The 22,897-nt window shown below is 39.1% G+C and overlaps 1 protein-coding gene across 1 annotated transcript in view; it reads left to right on the top strand.

Annotated features, from left to right (window-relative positions):
• colec12 (collectin sub-family member 12) overlaps positions 1–14,062 on the top strand; it is a 205,021-nt gene extending 190,959 nt beyond the window's left edge. The window contains exons 8-10 of the mRNA XM_043688229.2: positions 3,239–3,348; positions 5,406–5,548; positions 9,358–14,062. Coding sequence (XP_043544164.1) covers positions 3,239–3,348; positions 5,406–5,548; positions 9,358–9,374 — 270 coding nt within the window. The 3' untranslated portion in view covers positions 9,375–14,062. The remainder of the gene's footprint in view (positions 1–3,238; positions 3,349–5,405; positions 5,549–9,357) is intronic.
• The last annotated feature ends 8,835 nt before the right edge of the window (positions 14,063–22,897 follow it).

Genomic DNA, 22,897 nt, shown 5'->3' with positions numbered 1-22,897 from the left:
TCTTTGTAACTTCTAAAAAACTCAATTTAGTGAGGCACGATTTCCCACACACAAAGTCATGTTGACTATAACTAATTAGTCCTTCCCTATCCAAAAATATGCAAATTCTATCCCTTAGGATTCCCTCCAAAAACATGCACACCACTGATGTCAGACATATCAGTCTATAGTTCCCTGACTTTTTCTGACCACCTTTCTTAAATATTGGCACCATGTTAGCCAACCTCCAGTCTTCTGGCACCAGAGCTATGACTATCGATTATCCAAATAGTTCAGCAACAGGCCCAGCAATCACTTCCCTACCTTCCCACAGAGTTCTAAGGTACACCTGATCAGGCCCCGAGCTTTTATCCACCTTTATGCGTTTTAAGACATCCAGCATCTCCTCCTCTGTCATATGGACATTTTTCAAGATATCACCATCTATTTTCCCACACTCTACATCTTCCATGTCTTTCTCCGCAGTAAACACTGATGCAAAATACTTGTTTAGTACCTCAGCCATCTCCTGCAGTTCCACGCATAGACTGTCTTGCTGATCTTTGAGTTACCCTTTTGTCCTTAATGTATTTATAAAATCCCTTTGGATTCTCCTTAACCCTATTTGCCAAAGCTATCTCATGTCCCTTGCTTGCCATCCTGATTTCCCTTTTAAATATACTCCTACTGCTTTTATAATCTTCTAAGGATGCACTCGATCTCTGTTGTCTATACCTGATGTATGCTTCCTTCTTTTTCTTAACCAAAACCTTAAATTCTCTAGTCATTCAGCATTCCCTCCACTTACCAGCCTTGCCTTTCACCCTGACAGGAACATGCTGTCTCTGGACTCTCTATCTCATTTCTGAAGGCTTCCCATTTTCCAGCCGACCTTTTACCTGCGAACATCTGTCCCCGATCAACTTCTGAAAGTTCTTGCCTAATACCATCAAAATTGGCCTTCCTCCAATTTAGAACTTTAACTTTTAGATCCGGTCTATCCTTTTCCATCACTGCTTTAAAACTAACTGAATTATGGTCATTGGCCCCAAAGTGCTCCCCCATTGACACCTCAATCACTTGCCCTGCCTTATTTCCCAAGAGTAAGTCAAGTTTGGCACCTTCTCTAGTTGATACATCCACACACTAAATCAGAAAATGTTCTTGTACAAACTTAACAAATGCCTCTCCATAACAAATTCCTCTCCATCTAAACCCTCAGATGTCATTAATCTTAGATTGTACTATATTGATTGCCTTTCCTGGTGACAATATCAAAGTTCAGCAGTTCAGAAACTGTTTCATTTCCTTAGTGTCAAGACTGAAAGTTATATCTCTCAATCTCATTCCTAATAATGTAATAAATGCAGTTGGTGTTTTAGTTGAGCCTGAAAATGGAGGACATAATCCTAGTGATCACAGTGGCATTGTGCTTGTCAGCGTCCTCCAGTACTTAGATCCCCTGACACTTTGCAGGTCAGTGGCAGGGCACCTAATTTCCATGTGAAGCAGCCATGTAGATCTCCAGATAAAAGTTTGCCTCAGGCAACAATGAAATACTTACTGCAAAAGAATTTTTAAAGAAGGCTTTTCACAACTGCTCAAAGTCTCATACCATTTTACAGCACTGAAGTAATTTTGAAGGGTAGTCAATGCTAGTAAATCCAGTGCAGATGATCTGGTGCTTGTCAATGATTGAGGCAAGTAAGGATGACCAGGCCCTGTCTACTCAGACTTCAAACATGTTAACTCTTTGGAGAAAAGACCATTTGAAAACAATTGACATTCTTCAAGAGTTGCATGCTGTTTTCCTGCCAAAATATGCAAGTTAGGACAAGTCAAACACAAGTTAAATTTTGGAATTGAATTAATTATGTCATTCTCATTGTCCAAGCACCTGACCAGCAACCTAATTCTAGGATGAAAAAAAGCAGTAAAATGCAACTTCATAGCCTTTTTTTAAAACCAGGCTGCATTAGCACTATAAAAATTCATACTTAGAACGGTGGACTTTCAGTCATCATACCAAAAATGCCATTATGAACTTGAAGACCATTAACATTTTTTAAAACAAATCATACCCCCAGTTACTAACTTAAAGAAATTATGATACCAGATCTTGTCTTTTAAGCAAAAGCTTTTAGTGTGCAAGAATTAAAGAAAACAGGTGTCACTAATTTAAATATAAATGTTTCATAAACCCTTATCCTTTAAACCTGAAAATCTGACACAGACCACTTTCTGTTTATTCTGAATCACATTCAAGTTCTCTACAATTTTCAGGATCCTGATTATTTTCTCACTTCTTATATCAATGGGACCCATAGGCCTAAAAAATTCACTAGGTGTTCCCTCAGTGTTTCTGTTATTCTGAGATTCCTCTGGAATCTTCTAATAGTATTCAATTTGGCAGCCATATTGCATTTTGAGCACCTCACAATTGTGAACACTCTAACTCAACTATGGGCTCACTGCTTTATTATTTAGAGTTTGTTGTATCTAACTTCATAACCAATTTAGAGAACAATAAATGTTCTAATCTAAATCCTTTTCTGTTGGATTCCATTTACCGTGAATCTATTTCATTGTTCATTTTTCCAATTACTATTTGCTTAGCTCACCAACCTACTTGATGCAGTCACTCTGACCACACTGTTAGTAAGTTGCTATGAAAGGAGGAACTTGATCCAGCAGAATTTTGTGGATTAGAATAATTTTTTTTGTTATTTAGTTTGTTGCCTATCCTCTGTTTCTCTTAACTGAGAGCAATTAGCTGTCAGCCACATTGTTGCGGTTCTGGAGTCTTAATAGGCCAGACAAGGTAAGGATATTAGGTTTCTTTCCCTAAATGACATTAGTGAACCAGATGAGTTTTTATGACAATGGATATAAGTTTTCATGGCCGCCACAATAAACTTGGCTTTATATTCCAGCTGCTATTGTGGGATTTGAATCCATGTTCCAGAGGATTAGTCCAGGACTATTAGATTTCTAGTCCTGTAACATTGCCACTTGGCTACGTCTCACAATTCTACAGGTCAGCTTGTTATATTTACAGTGCAACAAATAAAGGGACACCTCTCTAAACCTAAACTTCTCCAAAGTAAAAAAAAAATTACAAGCACAATTTGTATTTCTGGAAGAATCTTGTGAATTAGTCAGCTGTATTCTTCATGTTTGTATGAAAATGTCGAAAATGCTAAGTTACTTTAACATGTACTTATCTACATTGCTAATAAATTGTGTTCTGGCATTACAGCAATGGGTCAGAAAACAAATACGTGGAATAAATTACTACTGGATTGGTCTGTCAGACACTGAAGAGCGCAATGTATGGAAATGGGTGGATGGAACCATTGCAGAATACACGTATGTGTCCATTCTATTATAAAATATAATAATCCTGAAGATTAACTGGAATTATCATTTAGTCATGTAAATCTAATTAACCATGTTGTTCACCTTCAAATTAAATGTTATGATTCATGATATTCACACTTTATAAAACAATTCTGCACAAATTTTAGTTAAAGCAGTTTTTTCAAATGAAATGATTATCCATACCCCGAAAATATGTTCATGCATGTACAGAAGTGACCTATAACTTCAGTTTGCTGCGACGCACTATGCACAGTTTTTTAAAAGTTCATTCATGGAATGAGGACTTGTTGGCTAGGCTAGCATTCATTGCCCATCCCTAATTGCTCAGAGGACAGTTGAGAGTCAATCACATGGCTGAGAGTCTGAAGTCACATGTAGGCCAGACCAAAAAAGGAAACATGGTCAGATTTTCAACAGCAACAAATGTCAAATCAACATGACACAAATCAATTTACTTGGATAAATCTGATCAGCTGATAATAGATCTGATCCTATTAAAGTGAAAGATGCAAAATGGTTGTCAACACCACAAGATAGTGATGAATTACAAAAGTGACTTGGTTTCTTCCTTGCTCACTCCAGCAAACTCTTGACACTTTCTTCATCACTTTCCAGAATGGATGACAGGGAGGTGCCAAGAGAAGTGAAGAGAATAATGAGAGGCTTTGAGGGGGCAGGGAAGTGGGAGGCAGTGAGGTGAAGTAAGCAACAAAGAAAACAGTGAAGAGCCACAGTGACACAGGGAAGCAGGAGTACATGGGGTGCTGCACAGAGAAGCAATGGAAGTGATAGGTGGGAGACAGCAAGCAAGTCAGAGGGAATTAGGAGCAGTTCAGAGCTGCTCACAGAGAGAGCTTGGGATACAGATTAATGGCATTAGCAATTGGAAAAATGGGTATATATAACCGTGACCAGATCGGAAGCCAGCTCCTTGTTTTGAATCCCTTTTTATAGAATCCATACAGTGTGAAAGGAGGCCATTTGGCCCATTGGTTCCAAACCAACTCTCTGAAGGACATCCCACCTTACAACCCTCCATTTCCCATGGTCAATCCTCCTAACCTGCACATCTTTGGACTGTGGGAGAAAACCATAGCACCCAGAGGAAATTCACGCAGACACTGTGCAAACTCTACACAGCCAGTCACCTGAGGATGGAATTAAACCTGGGTCCCTGGTGCTGTGAGGCAGCAGTGCTAACTACTGTGCCATCCATTTTCCTATTTGATGGGAACAGGAGTTAAAACCAATCATCCTATTAAGAATAATGGGTGGACGTACAAAACTGGAGGGTCAATCAAAGCCAACACAGCTTCAGAAAATAATCCAGCTGCAAAATGGCTGATACCAGGAAGCAGTGGGCTGACCAATCTTGTAACGTCTGGTCCCTGCCTGTCTCCATTCCTCATGGTGGCAGAGCCCAAAACTTCAGTCCATGGTTTTCAGGGCATGATTTTAACGCTGTTTAAGTGAATGGGTTTTCAAGTATGTTTAACATTTCTTTTCAAAGGGGTGCAACTTAAGTCAGCTTTTGCAAATATTTTAAATGCAATTTTATTAAATTGACAACTCATTTAGACAGATAATGTTCTTTTTATTTATCCAGAAGTGCATAACTGAAGTATTTTTTCCCACCACTAAATGACTCATGGTAATTTTTATTATTCAAAATCACTAAATGGGCTATGGTTCCAATTAATCAATTTACATGCACAGCTTGGAAAGGGCAATGCAATATCATTGGTGAGGGAAAAGGTATGGAGAGAGGAGAACATTAAATCACAATGAGTTGGAGGGGGAAATAGGACACTTTACCCCCTGCAGTGCCCACCTCTATTTCTAAAGACTTCAAGAGCATTGGTGGACACTGTGTGTCCCCTCTGCAAGGTCAACTGGGCACGAAATTAGCTACAGAAGAGGGGCAGACAGTTGGCAAAGATATTATTCTTGACAAGGTAGCTATATTAACTCCTGCTGACATGTATTGAAAGGATTCACTTCCTGCTTGCTTTGTGAATTCATTTTGTTTGACTGTTTTCTTCCAGAAACTGGAGGCCAGGGCAACCCGATAACTGGCAACATGAAACAGCAACAGAAGATTGTGCTGGCTTGGCTACAGGTGCATTGTGGAACGACTTCTTCTGCACAGACCTCAATGGTTTGATTTGTGAAAAGAGTGTCGACAAAGGTGAATGTTCAATTTGAGTTTATGCATGAGAAAATCTGATTCTGGTTTGCAAGTAGACACTGAAAAATAGTCGTTTCAATTAGAAAAGATCCCAGATCTCGCAAGTCACTGTAATCTGCAGCTTATTTCCTACAGTCAGCAATTAATCTGGTACTGCAGTGTGATGTAATGAAGGTTTGGGAATCATGCTAGACTGAAGCAAAGGCATTGTTTTTACTTCAGTAACCTTTTACGGTATCGGCCCTTTATATTTCAGTATTTCATTTTGAGTACAAACGGCCTCGGGAGAGGTAGACTCAGTAAAACCTAAAATTGACAAGAGCAGAATTCAGATTTGCAAATACGAAATATTTTGTACAGTTTATACAACATTTGAGTAGTAGAAAAAATATCTTATGTTTCAGAATAAAATATGTAACCAGCTACTGTATTGAATTCATATGTTGCTAGGTTTAGTTGGAGATTCTGCTAGTAGTGCATCCTGCTATGACAACCAGCAGTTCAAAATAATTTGTTCGCAACCTGCCAGATTTGCAGAACAAATTCAGTGTGGGATCCATCAGAGAAACCCTGTCAGTGAGTAAGACATGGAGCCTAGAAATTGCAATTTTCTTTGGGCTCTCTCTACAGAGCAGCCATGATCACAGTGAAGGGCAGAACAGACACGGGGGCAAAAGAAAATACCTACTGCTGTTCCTATGTGCCTCTTTACTGGGTCTGGCACTGGAGTTCATAGGTGGGTAGCACATCCACCACTTGCACCAAAATGTTTGAGTTGTGGATTTTCTTGTTACTCATCTGACTTCATAAACAAATATTCTGAAAGAGTGTTTTACTGTAGGAACTTATGAACCTTAGTTTTCCATTCAACCTATTGTTATAAGCAAATTCTAAGCAAGATACCCCAATTTGTTATGGTTTCACTTGGGATGGCCCAAGTATTAAGTTCCTGGGTGGCAATGATTCCCCTACTTTACTCATCTGTTTACTCAGACGGTCACAAGAAGGTTAATCTAAAAATGGATCCTTTCTGTTGTGAATACCTTTCACCCAGACCCAAATGAACTTCTGTTTCAAAGTGAGTCAATTTAACCGGATTTCTGGGAATGATCCCACTAGTAAAGGGCTTGTCATATGAGGACCAATTGGGGACTCTGGGTCTGTACTCGATAGAGTTTAGAAGATTGAGGGGGGATCTCATTGAAACTTATAGAATACTGTAAGGCCAGGAAAGTGGATGTGAAGAAGATGTTTTCATTGGTAGAGAGACTAGGACCCAACGGCACAGTCTCAGAGTAAAGGGAGAACCATTTGGAATGGAGATGATGAGGAATTTCTTCAGCAAGAGGATGGTGAATCTGTGGAATTCATTACCACAGAACACTTTGGAGGCCAAGTCATTGAGTGTATTTAAGACAAAGATCAATAGGTCCTTGATCAGCAAGACGTCAAGGATTACAGGAGAAGTCAGCCATGATCAAATGGCAGAGCAGACTCTGTGGGCTGAATGGCCAAATGCTATTCCTATATTTTATGGTCTTGAGATAACAATGAGTGAGATTACCCGTTACCTGCAGGGATAACTATTGGATATTTCTTTACGTGACCTTCACAGCTAACACTGTAACTCAAGTTAATAATGACCCACTGGCACACATGAGAACTTCAGTCCCACTAACGCACACGAGTAAAGTACTTTTTAACCCCTATCCTTGTTTATTCTCCAAAAGGAAAAGATACAAAATGTGTCTGCTATTTGGAATAAAATATGCAGAGAATGGATTGCTGTTGACCCAGAGTCATCAGCCCCTCATTTTCTTAGCTGAAAATGTGTTGCTGGAAAAGCGCAGCAGGTCAGGCAGCATCCAAGGAACAGGAGAATCGATGTTTCGGGCATAAGCCCTTCTTCAGGAATCATTTTCTTAGTAAAGATCATAGTCCAGCCTATTCTGATTTGGCTTTTTCCCCTTCTAAGGGCTGTTACTTGAAGTTCCCTTTGCACCTTTAGGTGTGAAATTCCAAGGGTCTCTCTCTCTCTCTCTCTCTCTCTCTCTGTCTCTCTCGCACCCAACATCCAAGTGATTTACTTCTGCAGCCATTTTTGGTCATTTCAGCCCTCAGTACAAAATTGCACACATTTTGGAATTGAAAGTTAAAAATGTCCATAGTGCTTTGTAGATCTGACCTATGGTCTTAATACCATATTCGTATCTAAACGACTTTAACCTTTGTGGGAGAAGTGCTCCAGATTTTTGAAGATTACCCTTTGTTTCTTTTCTTTTGGTCTTAGACTCTTCTACCTAAGGAAATAGTTTCTCTCGATCGATCCAATCAACCCCTTCAATAATCTCAAATAATTAAAATCAACAGTTATTTTTATATTATAAATACTGTACATTTTTCTATTTTAAATTGCGAAATGAAATGTTAAAGGGCTATTTTTAAACTAAGGATTATGGAAGGAATTGCTGCATTTTCAAAAACAAGTTACTAACATTTATGCTTCTGCTTGTTCAGACAGTGGAGCAAGGTTATTGCAAATGATCTGACACCATTTGAAGGGTGTACACAATGAGATTTGGCTGGCAACAAGTAGCTAATTGGTCTGTAGAGTTGTCGATAGCAAAAGCCTTCTGTGTGCTTACAACAATGTGATTGGCTCCCGGGTAGCTGAACAGCTTGTGAGTGTGAACAATATGGCCAGAAGCCTTCATAGCTCCAAAAGGGGAAGTAATGTTTTTTCCTTCCTCAAAAAAAACCTAAAGCCTGAAGTAAGCCAGTTTATTTTCACTCCTCAGTTGCTGTGGCTTTTAACCAATTGTTAAGAAACTTTACATTTTGTGAACCAGTCACTCTCTGCCTCCTGCAAGGAAATGAAAAGCACCTGGAGAAGAGATATGAACAAACAGCAAAACCCTGTGAGTGAAAGGATAATCTTTGTGAACACTGTGGATAAGGAGTATTGAACTGCCTTCCTAAATTTTCCCTCCATCCATAATATTGTAATAAATAGTAATTCTTGATAAGTACAGAAAACTGGTTCATGATTTCTGTTAAATTTGGTCTAAAAGACAGGTAAATTGGCGAATTTTAAGTACATAAATAAAATCTTTACCTTTTATGATGATTGTAAATAGTGGGGCATGCTTTCCAGTGCTACCCCAATAAGATTTAAAATCAACAGATGGAAGCGTAGTAAATGCAACTAGTTCAGATATCCTTCTAAGGAATCTGCACTCAACTCCACTAAGATCATAACATCTTTCCTGAAATGCAGGGCCAGAACTGGATACGTATTTTAGGTGCATCCTAACAAGAACTTTATACAAGCATTACTTCTAGCCTTTTGGATTCCAGCACTCTTGAGATAAAAGCTAACATTCCTTCAAGGATTTTCTAATATAGAGATTCCCTATTAATAATGATATTTATTTAATTGTTTCCTCTTTGAATTGTTAAATTCTGCTTATTAATGAACCTGTGAATAGAGCTGACGAGTTCATATCAATATGTGTTGGCCTCTCAAAATAATATCTTATGCCTGTCAAAAAAGCAGAATAGGGAAGGAATCTCAGGTAGTCTCCAGTAAATCATATATTGCATTCTAAATTAATTACTCCACCCAGGCACACTGATTCCTGCACAGCATGAATTAGGAAGATGCTTTTGGAGAATAATCTCAATCTGCTTTCTTTTTTGTCTATTGTATGTTGAATTGAAATCATATATATATATTGCTGATACGGTAGTTTTCCAATCAATTTTCTGCAGCTGTATGTATTCATACCATCGGTCTTTTCATATTACAGATCAACTTAAAGCGTGATTCTCCTGAGTAGCCTAAAGAGCACATCCAGAGACATTTCCAGACCAGTTTCAGAGGTGGTCATCAGTTTCAGGTCTTCGATTACCAAAGGAAGCTTCAGATCTGCGTCATTAACCTAGTTTCCCGAACATCATTTCCTCATGCCGGGCATTTGAAGTTAAATCTTCAGCCCACTTTAACTTTTAATTTGAAGTTAGCCCAAAACTTTATTCTTTAAAGAATATCTATTATTCAATAACAATTATTGTTTATGAAAAGTGAAATAAGCAAGAAAATATATTGCAAAATTCAGGAGTCCTTTTTTTTGTTTTATTTTCCTTAACTACTTATGTCAATATAAGAAAATTTATACATTAACACTAGTGTTTAAAAAATATTTACCATTCTGCATAGTAACAGACTTACACACAGCTTTCACGAATGTTTCTACTGAACCTTCTGTGTCGAGTTTACAATGAAATTTTTAAAAATTCCCCTATCAACTAAAATACCAAATATAAGGTGTAGGAACAGGATTTGATATGGATCTCATTTTGTTACCTTTCAGTTGCTGTAGAGATGACTTCTTAAATGTTTCATCACAACAAGTAAGAGAAAACTATTGCCCATCTGCTTAAGTAAAGCAGTCATTTTACTTTCATTGGACAAAAATAATTTCACCCGAAAGCAGAATGTGTTAAGAGTATACTTGCAAATGCAAATGTTACAGTTCAATGGGAATTACTGTGCTTTCTGACCATGAAGGTCCATTTTGACATCAGTAGCTGGACATCCCAGAAGGTAACTCAAAAAGGCACCACTTTCTTTATATTCAAGCAATGTCACTGGAACAAAAGAAACCAATCATGTAAACTACTGCCCTACACAACCTTTTGACTTGCATGAAATGCAATCCTATGTGATCTATAACTATTCCCATTTTAAACTAACCTAAGGATTTACACTAACAATTAAACCCTATTTAAGAGTCTACCATGACCACTAATTAAATATTCAAAACATTTAATCAGTCAATATTTGCAAAATACTTACGCAGCAATGCTCAGCCGTCAACTACCAATGGAGTCAGCGATGTAAAATATAAAGATCCTTTCAATTCATATTTGCAAAAACTGTAGGAGATAGTAACTAGTTTTGTGCCACACTTTGTTTTAAATAGTCACATAACAAAACGGAATACAATTAATTAAGATTAAATTACATTATGTTATTCTCAGTCATTCCACCTTATGAAAGGTTTGATTTCAATTCTGATCCAATATTTTGAAAAAATCTATTTTGCACCTATTTAGATTTGAAGAAGAAGAATGCAGAAGAATGATCCCAAAACAAATTTTATTAGTTACTTGGTTACAAATCAGTTTTAAAATAGCAATTAGACTGATGCAATCAAGTCACATCACAGTCGTGGATTACAGTGCTTTGCAATTTTCTTATTTTAAACTTGTCATATTAGGAAGCTACCAAGCAGAACGCAGTACTATCCCACAAAGGCAGGGGGCTGAAGTCATTGTTTTGACTGTCCACACTCAAAACATCTGTGGCAACTAGTTATAGAGCAGTACTGGTTCAGTCTGAGGAGGAGATTGCAAGTCCATTCACTCAGCCAGAGAAAGTAAGTGAAAGGGAAATTAAAGTAATTGCAATTAAAGAGAAAATAGGTTTTGTTACATCATTATCGAAAGCAAATGTCATATGACAGTGTTTTTAAACATTCCTTTAAGAGAGTCAATTAAAAGCCATGCACCATAGTCAGTTTTTGCTTTAAGTAACTTCAATGGGCTCAACACATGGATATGTATTACCTTACTGCCAAATACATCTGTAATAACCAAAACTAAAACAAAACCAACATGAATTGTGAAATAAAAATGATTTTATTTAAACAGGTGTGCTTTGATTTCTCCAAGTTTTGCCTGGCTCCAGAGATCTGCGCTGGTATTTATGCTCCTCTTGAACTCTGTCATTAGTACAGTCACATTTTATCAAGTAATAAACTCTCAAGCAGAATAGATTTTTACAACTATTGATGATAATTGTTTTATTTCACTACTGAAGAAAACTACATGCACTCTAGATATTTTAGGGGAGAGATAAAGAAATTACACATACATGCAGAACCTTGTAGAACTCCCAGGAGCAGCAAGTGAAGCAGACAGGAGACCTTATTTGAGTAGTAGGCAAAATGTCAGTTTCTGAATGTGTGATGACAACTGGTTATTAAGTTGGCAGTGGGATTTAACTTCATCCAGTTAAATTGTACCTTTGGAATTAAGTATGTAGTAGCAGATGAGAAACACGTCTTCAGATTCATGATTGGTCAAAGGTGGCAAGGTCACTTCCTGGTGAATTGAAGCCAGTGATTTACTCTTTCTTAGTTCCTGTTTTTTAGTTTCAACCCTTTGTTCATCCAACTAGCTGAATGTTTGCTGTCTACAATATTTTGAAAAAAGATTTTTCATATTTCTTATAATATATTCGGATAATATCGATGTTGATTTACATCTCTTTGGATAATTATCCATTCTCTGTTTTGATCTTTGCTTCACACTCTTTGGCCTTCATTTAGTTTTGATAAGTTCTTTGCAAATAGTTCCTACTTTAGTTTTTTGCTTCTGTTGTTTAAGTTTTCTGTCTGTCTTACACTGTTTGATAGTCCAGGATAGTTAGTTTTGGGAGTAATTTCTTGGGAGTAGAGGAAGTTGTGGTTTGAGTTTCTTTCCCCTCAGTAACTGTGATGGTGCTAATCCAGATAGTCAGAGTGCTGCTAAGGAATTTGTTTTTGTCTTCAAAAGTGATTTGATCGTTCTGACTCCTTATTCTGCTACATTAGATTGAGGATGCCTGAGAGAACTTGTAAGATGTTGTAGTCCTTTTTTACAATGAAATTAGTGAAATATTCATAAGTTGTAGGCCATTGTCCAATACAACTTGGACTGGTATCGATCTGTTGTAATATTTCTTACAAAGCTCTAACAGCTGTTTTCATAGTCATATATAACTGTTTAACTTCAATGTATTCCAGAAAAATAAATTATGACAATAAATATCACTTGTCACTAATGGAGAATAAACCCTTTCCTAGATATTTTCATGGTCTGTGTGGAAATTTGCATATTAGTAGTGGTTCTTTGTTCTGAGGAGCACATTGCACATAGCTCACAACTTAAAATTATATATTTTCTATCTTTTAAATTTCCCAGCCACTGCACTGAGCATAACCTCTGCATTTCATTATGTAGTTTTTTATGACATCTGCAGAATGGAAGAACATTGTCCTGACTATACCAATAGATTTTGTTCTGGACAACCTTGAATGGACAATTGGTGAACTTGCATGGTGTCTTCCTCTTATATCAATACATGACAAAGTTTGTTAGTGTCTGCCAGCCAATATGCTGGAATATTCTAAGAGTATGACTCAATTTCGTCAATAAAATTCATATCTTGCTGTGTGGGTCTATCCGTAGTTGTTCTGGACAATGTACCTACTTTTATTTGTATTTTACCCTATACATATTCCATTTCATAACCAAATCTCATTAAATGCAGGTGGAATATTTGGGTCCTTGGTGGCATTCTTGCGAATTACCTTCCATCTAGTAATGGAACTAAGGGCAAAAGTAGAAATTGTTCGAGAAACTTAGTTGGTATGGCAGCATCTGTGGACAGCAAGCAGACTTAACATTGAGTCCAGTGACCCTTCTTCAGGATGGATAGTAGCTAGAAAAAGGTGGCACATAAGCTGAAGACGGGGGGTGATGGGAGGAAAAGGAGTGAGCAGATAGGTGGAGATGGGACCCAGAGAGAAAGAATGGTAGTTAGGCAGACAAAGGAATGGATAATAGTAGGGAGAAAGAAAAGCTGATAATGGGGACCATGAGTTTCTGTTTTAGTTTCAGATTTCCACAGTTCTTTGTTCTATTTTAAAGAAACTAAGAGGTTGGTGTGTGTATCTATGACTGCTCTAAGACCAATTACATAGTCTGGGAACTTCTTTCTCGAGATCTGTTAATCTTGTCTCAGTATCTGAGAGTGCTTAGGACACATGATAGATCAGCCTTTAGCTTCAATTTGTCTGTACTTTTAAAAAGGTTGGTTCTAAATTACTGGTTGAGGTATCTTAGAGTCATAGAGATGTACAGCATGGAAACAGACCCTATGTTCTGTGATTATGGTTGGTAATGAGGGGCTGCAGTGTGTTAGAATAACTAATGGAATTAGCATTCATTATTCTTTGATTGTCTGTTTCTGGTTTGTATTTCAACACTATTGTTGTACTTTCCTCAATAGTTTCCTGAAAGGTTCAGTAATTTGGGCCAAATTTGGTAAGAATGTTGCTATTTCATTGACCATTGTAGGAATACCCTGAAGTCTTGGACAAAAGTAGGAGTAGGGAAGTAATTATCTTTTGTGGCTTTGACATTGTACCTTTGCTACTCACAATGTGACCTAAGAAAAAATTAGATATTTTTGAAAATTCTCATTTTTCATCAGGTGTTAATGATGTAACTTGCTGTAAACAATGTAACACTCCTCAAAGTCTCTGTTCATGTTGTTCAACTGTTCCACCAAATGCCATAATATAGCACTATGGCCTTGTAAAATGTTAGACATTTGTCTTTGGAAAATTTCTGGAGCTGATGTTATTGAATAGCAAATAATTAAAATAAAATCTCCCAAACAAAGTTATGAAAGTTGTCAAGAACTTGATCGTCTCATCCAACGGGTTTTGCCAAAAGTTGCTCTTTGCATCCAGTTTTAACATTGAAGGCTGAATCATTTGTTTTCTTTGGCTAAGTTTCAGTTACTGGAAACTAGATTTCTAATCTCAGTTCTGAAGAAGAATTATACCAGACTGAGTGTTATGGACATGTACAACACGGAAACAGACCCTTTGGTCCAACTCGCCCATGCCAACCAGATATCCTAAATTAATCTAGTCCTATTTGCCAGTATTTGGCCCATATCCCTCTCAACCCTTCCTATTCATATACCATTCAGATGCCTTTTAACATGTTGTAATTTTACCAGGTATCACTACTTCCTTTGGCAGTGTGAAAAATTTGCTCATTAGCTCCCTTTTAAATCTGTCCCCTCTCACCCTAAACCTTGCACTCTAGTTCTGGACTCCCCAACACAGGGAAAAGACCTTGTCTATTTATGCTATCCATGCCCCTCATGATTTTATAAGCCTCTAAAGGTCACCCCTCAGCCTCTGACCCCAGTCTATTCAGCCTCTCCCTGTAGCTGAAACCCGCCAACCCTGGCAACATCCTTGTAAATCTTTTCTGAACCCTTTCAAGTTTCACAACATCCTTCTTATAGGAGGGAGAACAGAATTGCACACTATATTCCAAAAGTGGCCTAAGCAATGCCCTATACAGCCGTAACATGATCTCCCAACGTTTATACTCAATGCTCTGACCAATAAAGGAAAGCACACTAAATGCCTTCTTCACTATCCTATCTACCTGAGACTCCAATTTCAAGGAACTATGAACTTGCACTCCAAGGTCTCTTTAATCAGCAACACTCTCGAGGATCTTACCATCAAGTCCTGCCCTGATTTGCCTTTCCAGATTGCAGGAACACACATTGATCTAAATTAAACTCCATCCACTACTGCTCAGCCCATTAGCCCATCTCATCAAGATCCTGTTGTACTGTGAGGTAACCTTCTTCGCTGTCCACTACAACTCCAATTTTGGTGTCATCTGAAACTTACTAACTATATTTCCATGTTCACATCCAAATCATTTATATAATGATGAAACACAGTGGGATCCAGCATCAATTCTTGTGGCACTCCACTGGTCAGAGGCCTCCAGTCTGAAAAACAACCCTCCACCTCTACCCTCTGTCTTCTACCTTTGAGCCACTTCTGTATCCAAATGGCTAGTTCTCCCTGTATTCCTTGTGATCTAATCTTGCTAACCAGTCTATCATGAGGAACCTTGTTGAATGCCTTACTGATATCCATACAGATCACGTCCACTGCTCTGCCCTCATCAATCCTCTTTGTTACTTCATCAAAAAACTCAATCAAGTGAGTGAAACATGATTTCCCATGCACAAAGCCATGTTGACTATCCCTAATTAGTCCTTGCTTATCCAAATATATGTAACTCCTGTCCCTCAGGATTCCCTTCAACATCGTGCCCACCCTATAGTTCCCTCGATTTTCCTTACCGCCTTTCTTAAATAGTGGCAGCACATTAGCTAACTTAGTCTTCTGGCATCTCACCTGTGACGATCAATGATACAAACATCTCAGCAAGGGCCCCAGCAATCACTTCTCTAACTTCCCACAGAGTTCTAAGGTACACCTGATCAGGTCCTGGGGATTTATCCACCTTTCTGCATTTTAAGATATCCAGCACCTCCTCCTCTGTAATATGGACATTTTTCAAGATATCACCATCTATTTCCCCACAGAGCGTATCTTCTATGTCCTTCTCCAAAATAAACACTGATGCAAAATACCCATCTCCCACACATCGGCTGCCTTGCTGATCTTTGAGGGGTCCTATTCTCTCCCTAGTTATCCTTTTGTCCTTAATGTATTTATGAAATCCCTTTGGATTTTCCTTAACTTTTTTGCCAAGGCTGTCTCATCTCCCCTTTTTGCCCTGCTAATTACCCTTTTAAGTATACATTTACAGCCTTTATACTCTTCTAAGGAACCATTCGATCTCTGCTGTCCATACTGTTGTATGCTTCCATCATTTTCTTAACCAAAACCTCAATTTCTTTAGTCATCCAGCATTCCCTACATCTACCAGTCTTTTCTTTTACCTTAACAGAAACAGTGTCTTTGGACTCTCGTTATCTCATTTCTGAAGGCTTCCTATTTTCCAGCCATCCCTTTATTTGCAAACATCTGCCCCCAATCAACTTTTGAAAGTTCTTGCCTAATATGGTCAAAATTTACCTTCCTCCAATTTAGAACTTTAACTTTACACCCTGTCTATCCTTTTCCATCACTATATTAAAACTATTGCATTATGGTCGCTGGCCCCAAAGTGCACCCCCAATGACACCTCAGTCACTTGCCCTGCCTATTTCCCAAGAGTAGGTCAAGTTTTGCACCTTCTCTAATAGGTACATCCACATACTGAATCAGAAAATTTTCTTGTATGTATTTAAATTCCTTTCCATCTAAACCTTTAACATTATTTAGTTCCAATCTATATTTGCAAAGTGAAAATCCCCAACCATTACCACTCTATTATTCTTACAGATAACTGAGATCTCTTTACAATTTTTTTTTCTCAATTTCCCACTGACTATTGGGAGGGTCAATTGTACAATCCCAATAAGGTGATTATCCCTTTCTTACTTCTTTGTTCCAAAGTAACTTCCTTGGACATATTCTCAGGAATATACACCCTAAATACAGCCATAACATTATTCCTTATCAAAAACACCACTTCCCCTCCTCTCTTGCCTTCCTTTCTATCCTGCCTATAGCATTTTTATCCTGGAACATTAAGCTGCCAATCCTGTCCATCTCTGAGCCACATCTCTGCAATTGAAATGATATCCTAGTCCCATGTTCCTACTCATGCCCTGAGTTCATCTGCCTTCCCTGTTAGACCTCTTGCATTGAGATAAACGCAGTTTAATTTATCAGGCCTACCTTGTTCATAGAAGTTCATAGAATCCCTACAGTGCAGAAACAGGTCATTTGGTCCAATAAGTCCATACCGGCCCTCGGAAGAGTATTCCACTCAGACCCATTCCCCTACCTAATTACTCTATATTTCCCCCTGACTAATGCACCTAACCTACACATCCCTGAACACTATGGGCAACTTTAGCATGGCCAATTCACGTAACCTGCATATCTTTGGACTGTGGGTGGAAACTGGAACACCCAGAGGAAATTCACACTGACACGAGGAAAATATGCAAACTCCACACGGACAGTCGGCCAAGGCTGGAATCTGCTTTGTTCCTGCCCTGACTGTTTGACTTGCTCTTTTTCCCAACTGTATCAGTCTCAGAAAATCCTCACTATTTCCCTGTACATACTATGTTCATTGTGTTCAAAATGTGTTAAAAAAAGGGTACCCATTGAACACAGTCCGCCGATTTCTGAGCAACAAACCCAAACAAGCAGACAAAACACGTCCAGAAACCTTAGCCACTCTCCCCTACATCAAAGACATCTCGGAAATGACTGCCAGACTACTCAGATCCCTTGGCAACATGCTAGCCCACAAACCCACCAACACACTAAAACTGCAGCTAATGAACTTGAAAGACCCTATACAGGCAACAAGCAAAACTAATGTCATTTACAAAATACCTTGCAAGAACTGTAACCAACACTACATTGGACAAACAGGCAGAAAACTAGCCACCAGGGTACATGAACATCAACTAGCCACAAAATGACATGACCCACTCTTACTAGTATCCTTATATATGGATGAGGAAGGACACCACTTCAACTGGGACAACACATCCATCCTAGGACAAGCCAAACAGAGACAGAGACGTGCATGAGAATTCCTAGAAGCATGGCATTCCAACCTGAACTCTATCAACAAACTCATTGACTAGGATCCCATTTACCACCTCCTGAGAAAAAGAATCAGAAATAACATCACCAAAGGAAATGATGTCACCACAGGAAATGGCATTACCAAGCCTAGGAAACTCAAACATATAAATAGAAAGCGGGCTACACCACCAGTGCTTCATTAGGAGGCTCACTGAAGGTGTTACCTAGTGTGGTGATAAAACGTCTGAAAATTAACCTTCCAGCTCAGTGAGCAAACCTACATCCAGAACCTCAACAGGAGCTACAAATCTTCTCAAAACACGCAATAGTCCTCTTCCAATTCAGGTGCAATCTGTCCTTCTTGTACAGGTCACTTCTACCCCAGAAGACATTCCGATGATCCAAAAATGTGAAACATCTCCTCTGTACCAGCTCCTCAGCCATGCATTCATCTGCTCTAACCTCCTATTCCTAACTTCATTTGTTCATAGCTCCAGGAGCAATCCAGATATTATTACTCTCGAGGACCTCCTTTTTAAATTCCTGCTTAACTTTCTATATTCTTCCTTCATTATCTCATCCTTTTCCCTTCTTATGTCATTAGTTCCAATGTGTACAATGACCTCCTGCTGGTCCCTCTCCTCTTTGAGAACGTTCTGCACTCTCTCAGAAATATCCTTGATCCTGGCACCAGGGAGGCAACACACCATGCTGATTTTTCACTGCTGGCCACAGAAACGTCTGTCCTTGCCACTGAGTTCTCTATCATGATCGATTGTTTGGAACCTGACTTACCCCTCATTATAGTAGAGCCTGTCTCAATATCAGAAATGTGACTGTTCGTGCTACATTCCCCTGAGAGTCCATCACCCCCCCTACATTTTCAAAAACAGCATACTTCTTTGAGATGGAGACAGCCACAGGAGATTCCTGCACTACCTGCCTCCCTCTCCTCCCTTTCCTAGCAGTAACCCATCCTACCTGACTGTATCTGGGCTTTTTCTTCCTTTCTATAACTGCCATGTATCACGCCCCCTAGCTGCTGTAAATTCCTTGTGGCCTCTAACTGCCGCTCCAACTGATCCACATGATTCACAACCAAACACACTTACATCAGTAACATGGAAATTTTCCCTAATCTCCCACATCTGACAGGAAGAGCACATCACTCTACTAAAGGCCATCTTTGCACTTTTAGCCATCTACAGATCCAGAAAATAGTGCAGTCTTTCAGCTCTAAAAACGCTGCTCCAGGCAAACTTAGTACCGATGTTTTATATTTTTTAATTTTAATCAAGAGACAGATCTCAATAAAACATATTAAAAAAAGACAGCAATTACACTTAAAAATCATGCACTTATCTGCTCCTGTGCTGTGAGCTCTCCCACACAGATTCCTTCTTGAAACATTAGCTGTTTTTTTTCTGTCCACAGAGGTTTCCAGACTTACTGAGTTTCTCCAGCATTCTCTGTTTGTGATAAATTTCACAAGTCAAGAAGCACAGAGAGGGGGATCCAAGATGGCAGCGACCCAGCAAGTCTGAGTCTATAGTGCTCCTCCCAAGACTTGGGTACAGTGGGTCACCCACCCCCTACCACGCTCACCAAATCATTTATAATAGTTGTGTAATTTAATTAGTTGTGTAATATTACATTTAAACAATTTAATCCTAAGTAAAAATGACTAAAGGGAAGGGAGCCCGCAGCTCTCAGCAAGCAGGAACCCCTCCCCCACCCTCCCAAGCTGCAGCAGAGGCGTCCACAGCCGCCCCAGGGGACTTACCTACAGTGACAAGCCTTGCAGAAATGATTTCCAAGCTGGATTCGAAGATTGATGTCTTTATTGCAGAATCCAGAAATCGTTGGGACTCGCTCTCGGCCACGCTGCAGAAGCACGACCGAGAAATCCAAGAAATCGAGCACCGAGTCGGAGGGGCGGAGTTAAAGGCCGCGACCTCCGAAACTACCGCTCAATCGGCCGTGGATCAGGTCCGGACTCTCGAGCAGCGAGTTCGGACCTTGGAAAATCATATTGACGACCTCGATAATCAAGGTCGTCGAAAAAATATTCGTTTGCTGGGCCTTCCCGAACGGGAAGAGGAAGGCCAGCTTACAGCGTTCCTGGAGCAGTGGCTGCCACAGCTTTTAGATCTGCAAGCTGGATCAGGCCAGGTAAGGGTGGAATGGGCCTACCGGTCGCAATACGCGGGCCCGGCTCGAACCAGCGTCCACGCCCGGTCCTGTTCCGGCTGCAGAGCTACAAGGAGAGGCAGATACTCCTAGAAGCCTCTAGAAATCTCGGAAAAGACCCCCAAGCTATGATCTATAAAGGATCCAAGATCATGCTATTTCAGGACTTTTCCCCGGCTCTGGTTCGAAAGAGGAAGGCATTCGACGAGGCGAAGAAGCGTTAAGGGACTTAAATATTCAGTACTCCTTACGCTACCCAGCGACGTTACGCTTTAACCATGAAGGATCCGTATATAATTTTGGATCACCAGAAAAGGCTAAGGAATTCTTTGACTCTCTTAGATAAACTGTAAGACATAATGGATGTTGGTTTGCCTTACCCCCCGCTTTGGTTTATATCCCCCCTTTTTTTTCTCTTACCTTACTGTTTAATATTATCATGGGGGTTGGGGAGAGGGATTTGATTTTCTACCCCCCTTGGGGTTGTTTTCTGTTATTATTTTATGTATATATGAGGGATGTATGTATATGTGTGTGTATATATATATATGCTGGGGGATTTGGTTAATGTTGGTGGGGGGAGGTGGTTACCTTATTCAATTTTACCTCTATCTCTAAGAGCGGGGTTGTTTTCCCCTTGTTATTTTGTATTATTATATTTAATTATTATTTGTTGAGGTGGTAATTTTATAGTTATATGTTTATATATGGTATTAACATTACCAAATATATCCAGGTGTTGGTATGGGTGGGGGTAGGGTGCTCACTGTTAACTCTAGCTTTGTATTATATTTGAATTCTCCTCATTTTATTGAGGAGTGCCTGGGTCAAGGGTGGGGCTTTGGTTGGGAGAGGATATGATGGACTTTTGGAGAGGAAGTGACACCCCCTGGGAACAAGGGGGAAAATCTCCACTTAGATACGTTTTATATTTTTTTAATTTAGAAATAGTTTTTTTATTGTATTGTTGTGGGTGTATTAAAGAGGTTTTATTTTTGTAAATTTTATATGTTCTATGCTCGGGATGTTCTGGATAGGGTTCCCCCTCCCGAGGGGTCTCGGATTGGCACAGAGGATTATGGTTGATCAGTCGGTTAAGTGGTGCACCTGGAATGTCAAGGGGAGTAATTCGCCAGTCAAAAGGAAGAAAATATTATCAAATCTTAAGAAGGAAAGAGTTGATATAGCTCTCCTACAGGAGACACACCTGTCGGATAAAGAACACTTGAAATTACAATAGGGCGGATTTGATCAGGCCTTTTTTGCTTTTTTTAGCTCAAAAAGCAGGGGAGTTGTTATTCTTGTTCGGAAGAATTTCCCTTTCAAAATCCTAAAGCAGATAAAAGACGAATCTGGACGATATATCTTGATTAAAGCCCTCATAAATGGAGAGGAATATGGGATTTTAAATTTGTACTGCCCCCCGGCACACCCCTTTAAATTTATAACGGAAGCCTTTTCAAAATTGATGGCTTTTGATGCCCGTCATATAATTATAGGGGGAGACTTTAATTGTATTATGGATCCGGAAATAGATAGGATTCCCAAGAGTACTGCAGGAGTATCTCCCAGATCTAGACAATTGATGGATCTGAACAAAGAATTAGGATTAGTAGATGTATGGAGATGTCTTCATCCACAGGGCAGAGATTTTTCTTTCTACTCTAATCCACATAAATGTCATACCAGAATTGATATGTTTTTTGCCCCCTCGATTTTTTTAAATTCCATATCATCCTGTAAAATAGGTAGTATAGCAATTTCCGACCACGCTGCTGTATATATGGAAACTAAGGCGAGGAACAATGGGTCATCCGCTCGGCATTGGCGTATGGACCCCTTCCTAATGAAAGATAGTAAATTTGTAAAGTACTTCTCTCAAGAATTTAAAACTTTTTTAGAAATTAATTCAGGTACAGCTAGCAACCTGTCAATGATGTGGGAGACCATCAAAGCTTACACGCGAGATCTGATCATCTCCTACTCAGCGACCCAGAAGAAATTGAAGGGAGAACAACAGCGTCTGCTTGAAGCCCGCTTAAAAGCGGCTGAAACAGCATACACTGATAGACCTTCTATTATTAAATTGCAAAGGATTACAGTTCTTAGGACAGCTCCAAACACTATGCTTACTCAAACGGCTAAGAGGGAAATATTATTTGCAAAACAAAGGTTATATGAATATGGCAACAAAACGGGTAGATACTTAGCATTTCTTGCAAAGAAAAAAAAGGCCCCTCAGACTATTACATCTATCAAGGAAAGTATGGGTATTTTGACTCATGATCATAAAAAGATTAATGCGATCTTTAGAGAATTTTATTCTGAGTTATATAAATCGCAGGATTGTGAAGATAGGACGAGGAGGATGCAGTCATTTTTAAAAAATTTGACTTTTCCAGGCCTAACTCCGGAACAAGTATCGGTCCTAAATGCTCCTCTTACACTCCAAGAAATACTTGATGCAATTAGGCAACTTCAGAATGGTAAGCCGCCGGGCCCAGATGGTTTTCAAGCTGAATTCTATAAAGAATTTACAGAAATATTGGCTGGTCCACTTATGGACATGTATAACTATGCTGAAAGAGGCAAATATCTCTCTTATCCTTAAAAAAGGAAAGGACCCAGAAGATTGTACATCATACAGACCAATATCCTTGCTAAATGTAGATTTTAAAATCCTTTCTAAAACATTAGCACTGAGACTACAAAGGATACTGCCACATATTATAAAGGAGGATCAGACGGGGTTTATTAAGGGCCGTAGATCATCCAATAATATTAGAAGGGCTCTGAATATGATTCAAGCCTGTCATCAGGG

The sequence above is a fragment of the Chiloscyllium plagiosum genome, unplaced genomic scaffold (genome assembly GCF_037043375.1).
Source record: "Chiloscyllium plagiosum isolate Xiang-an unplaced genomic scaffold, Cpla_swu_hap1 HiC_scaffold_4, whole genome shotgun sequence".
NCBI classification, from domain to species: domain Eukaryota; kingdom Metazoa; phylum Chordata; class Chondrichthyes; order Orectolobiformes; family Hemiscylliidae; genus Chiloscyllium; species Chiloscyllium plagiosum.
The sequence above is the reverse complement of the archived record's forward strand: the minus strand, read 5'-3'. Positions and strand labels throughout refer to the sequence as shown.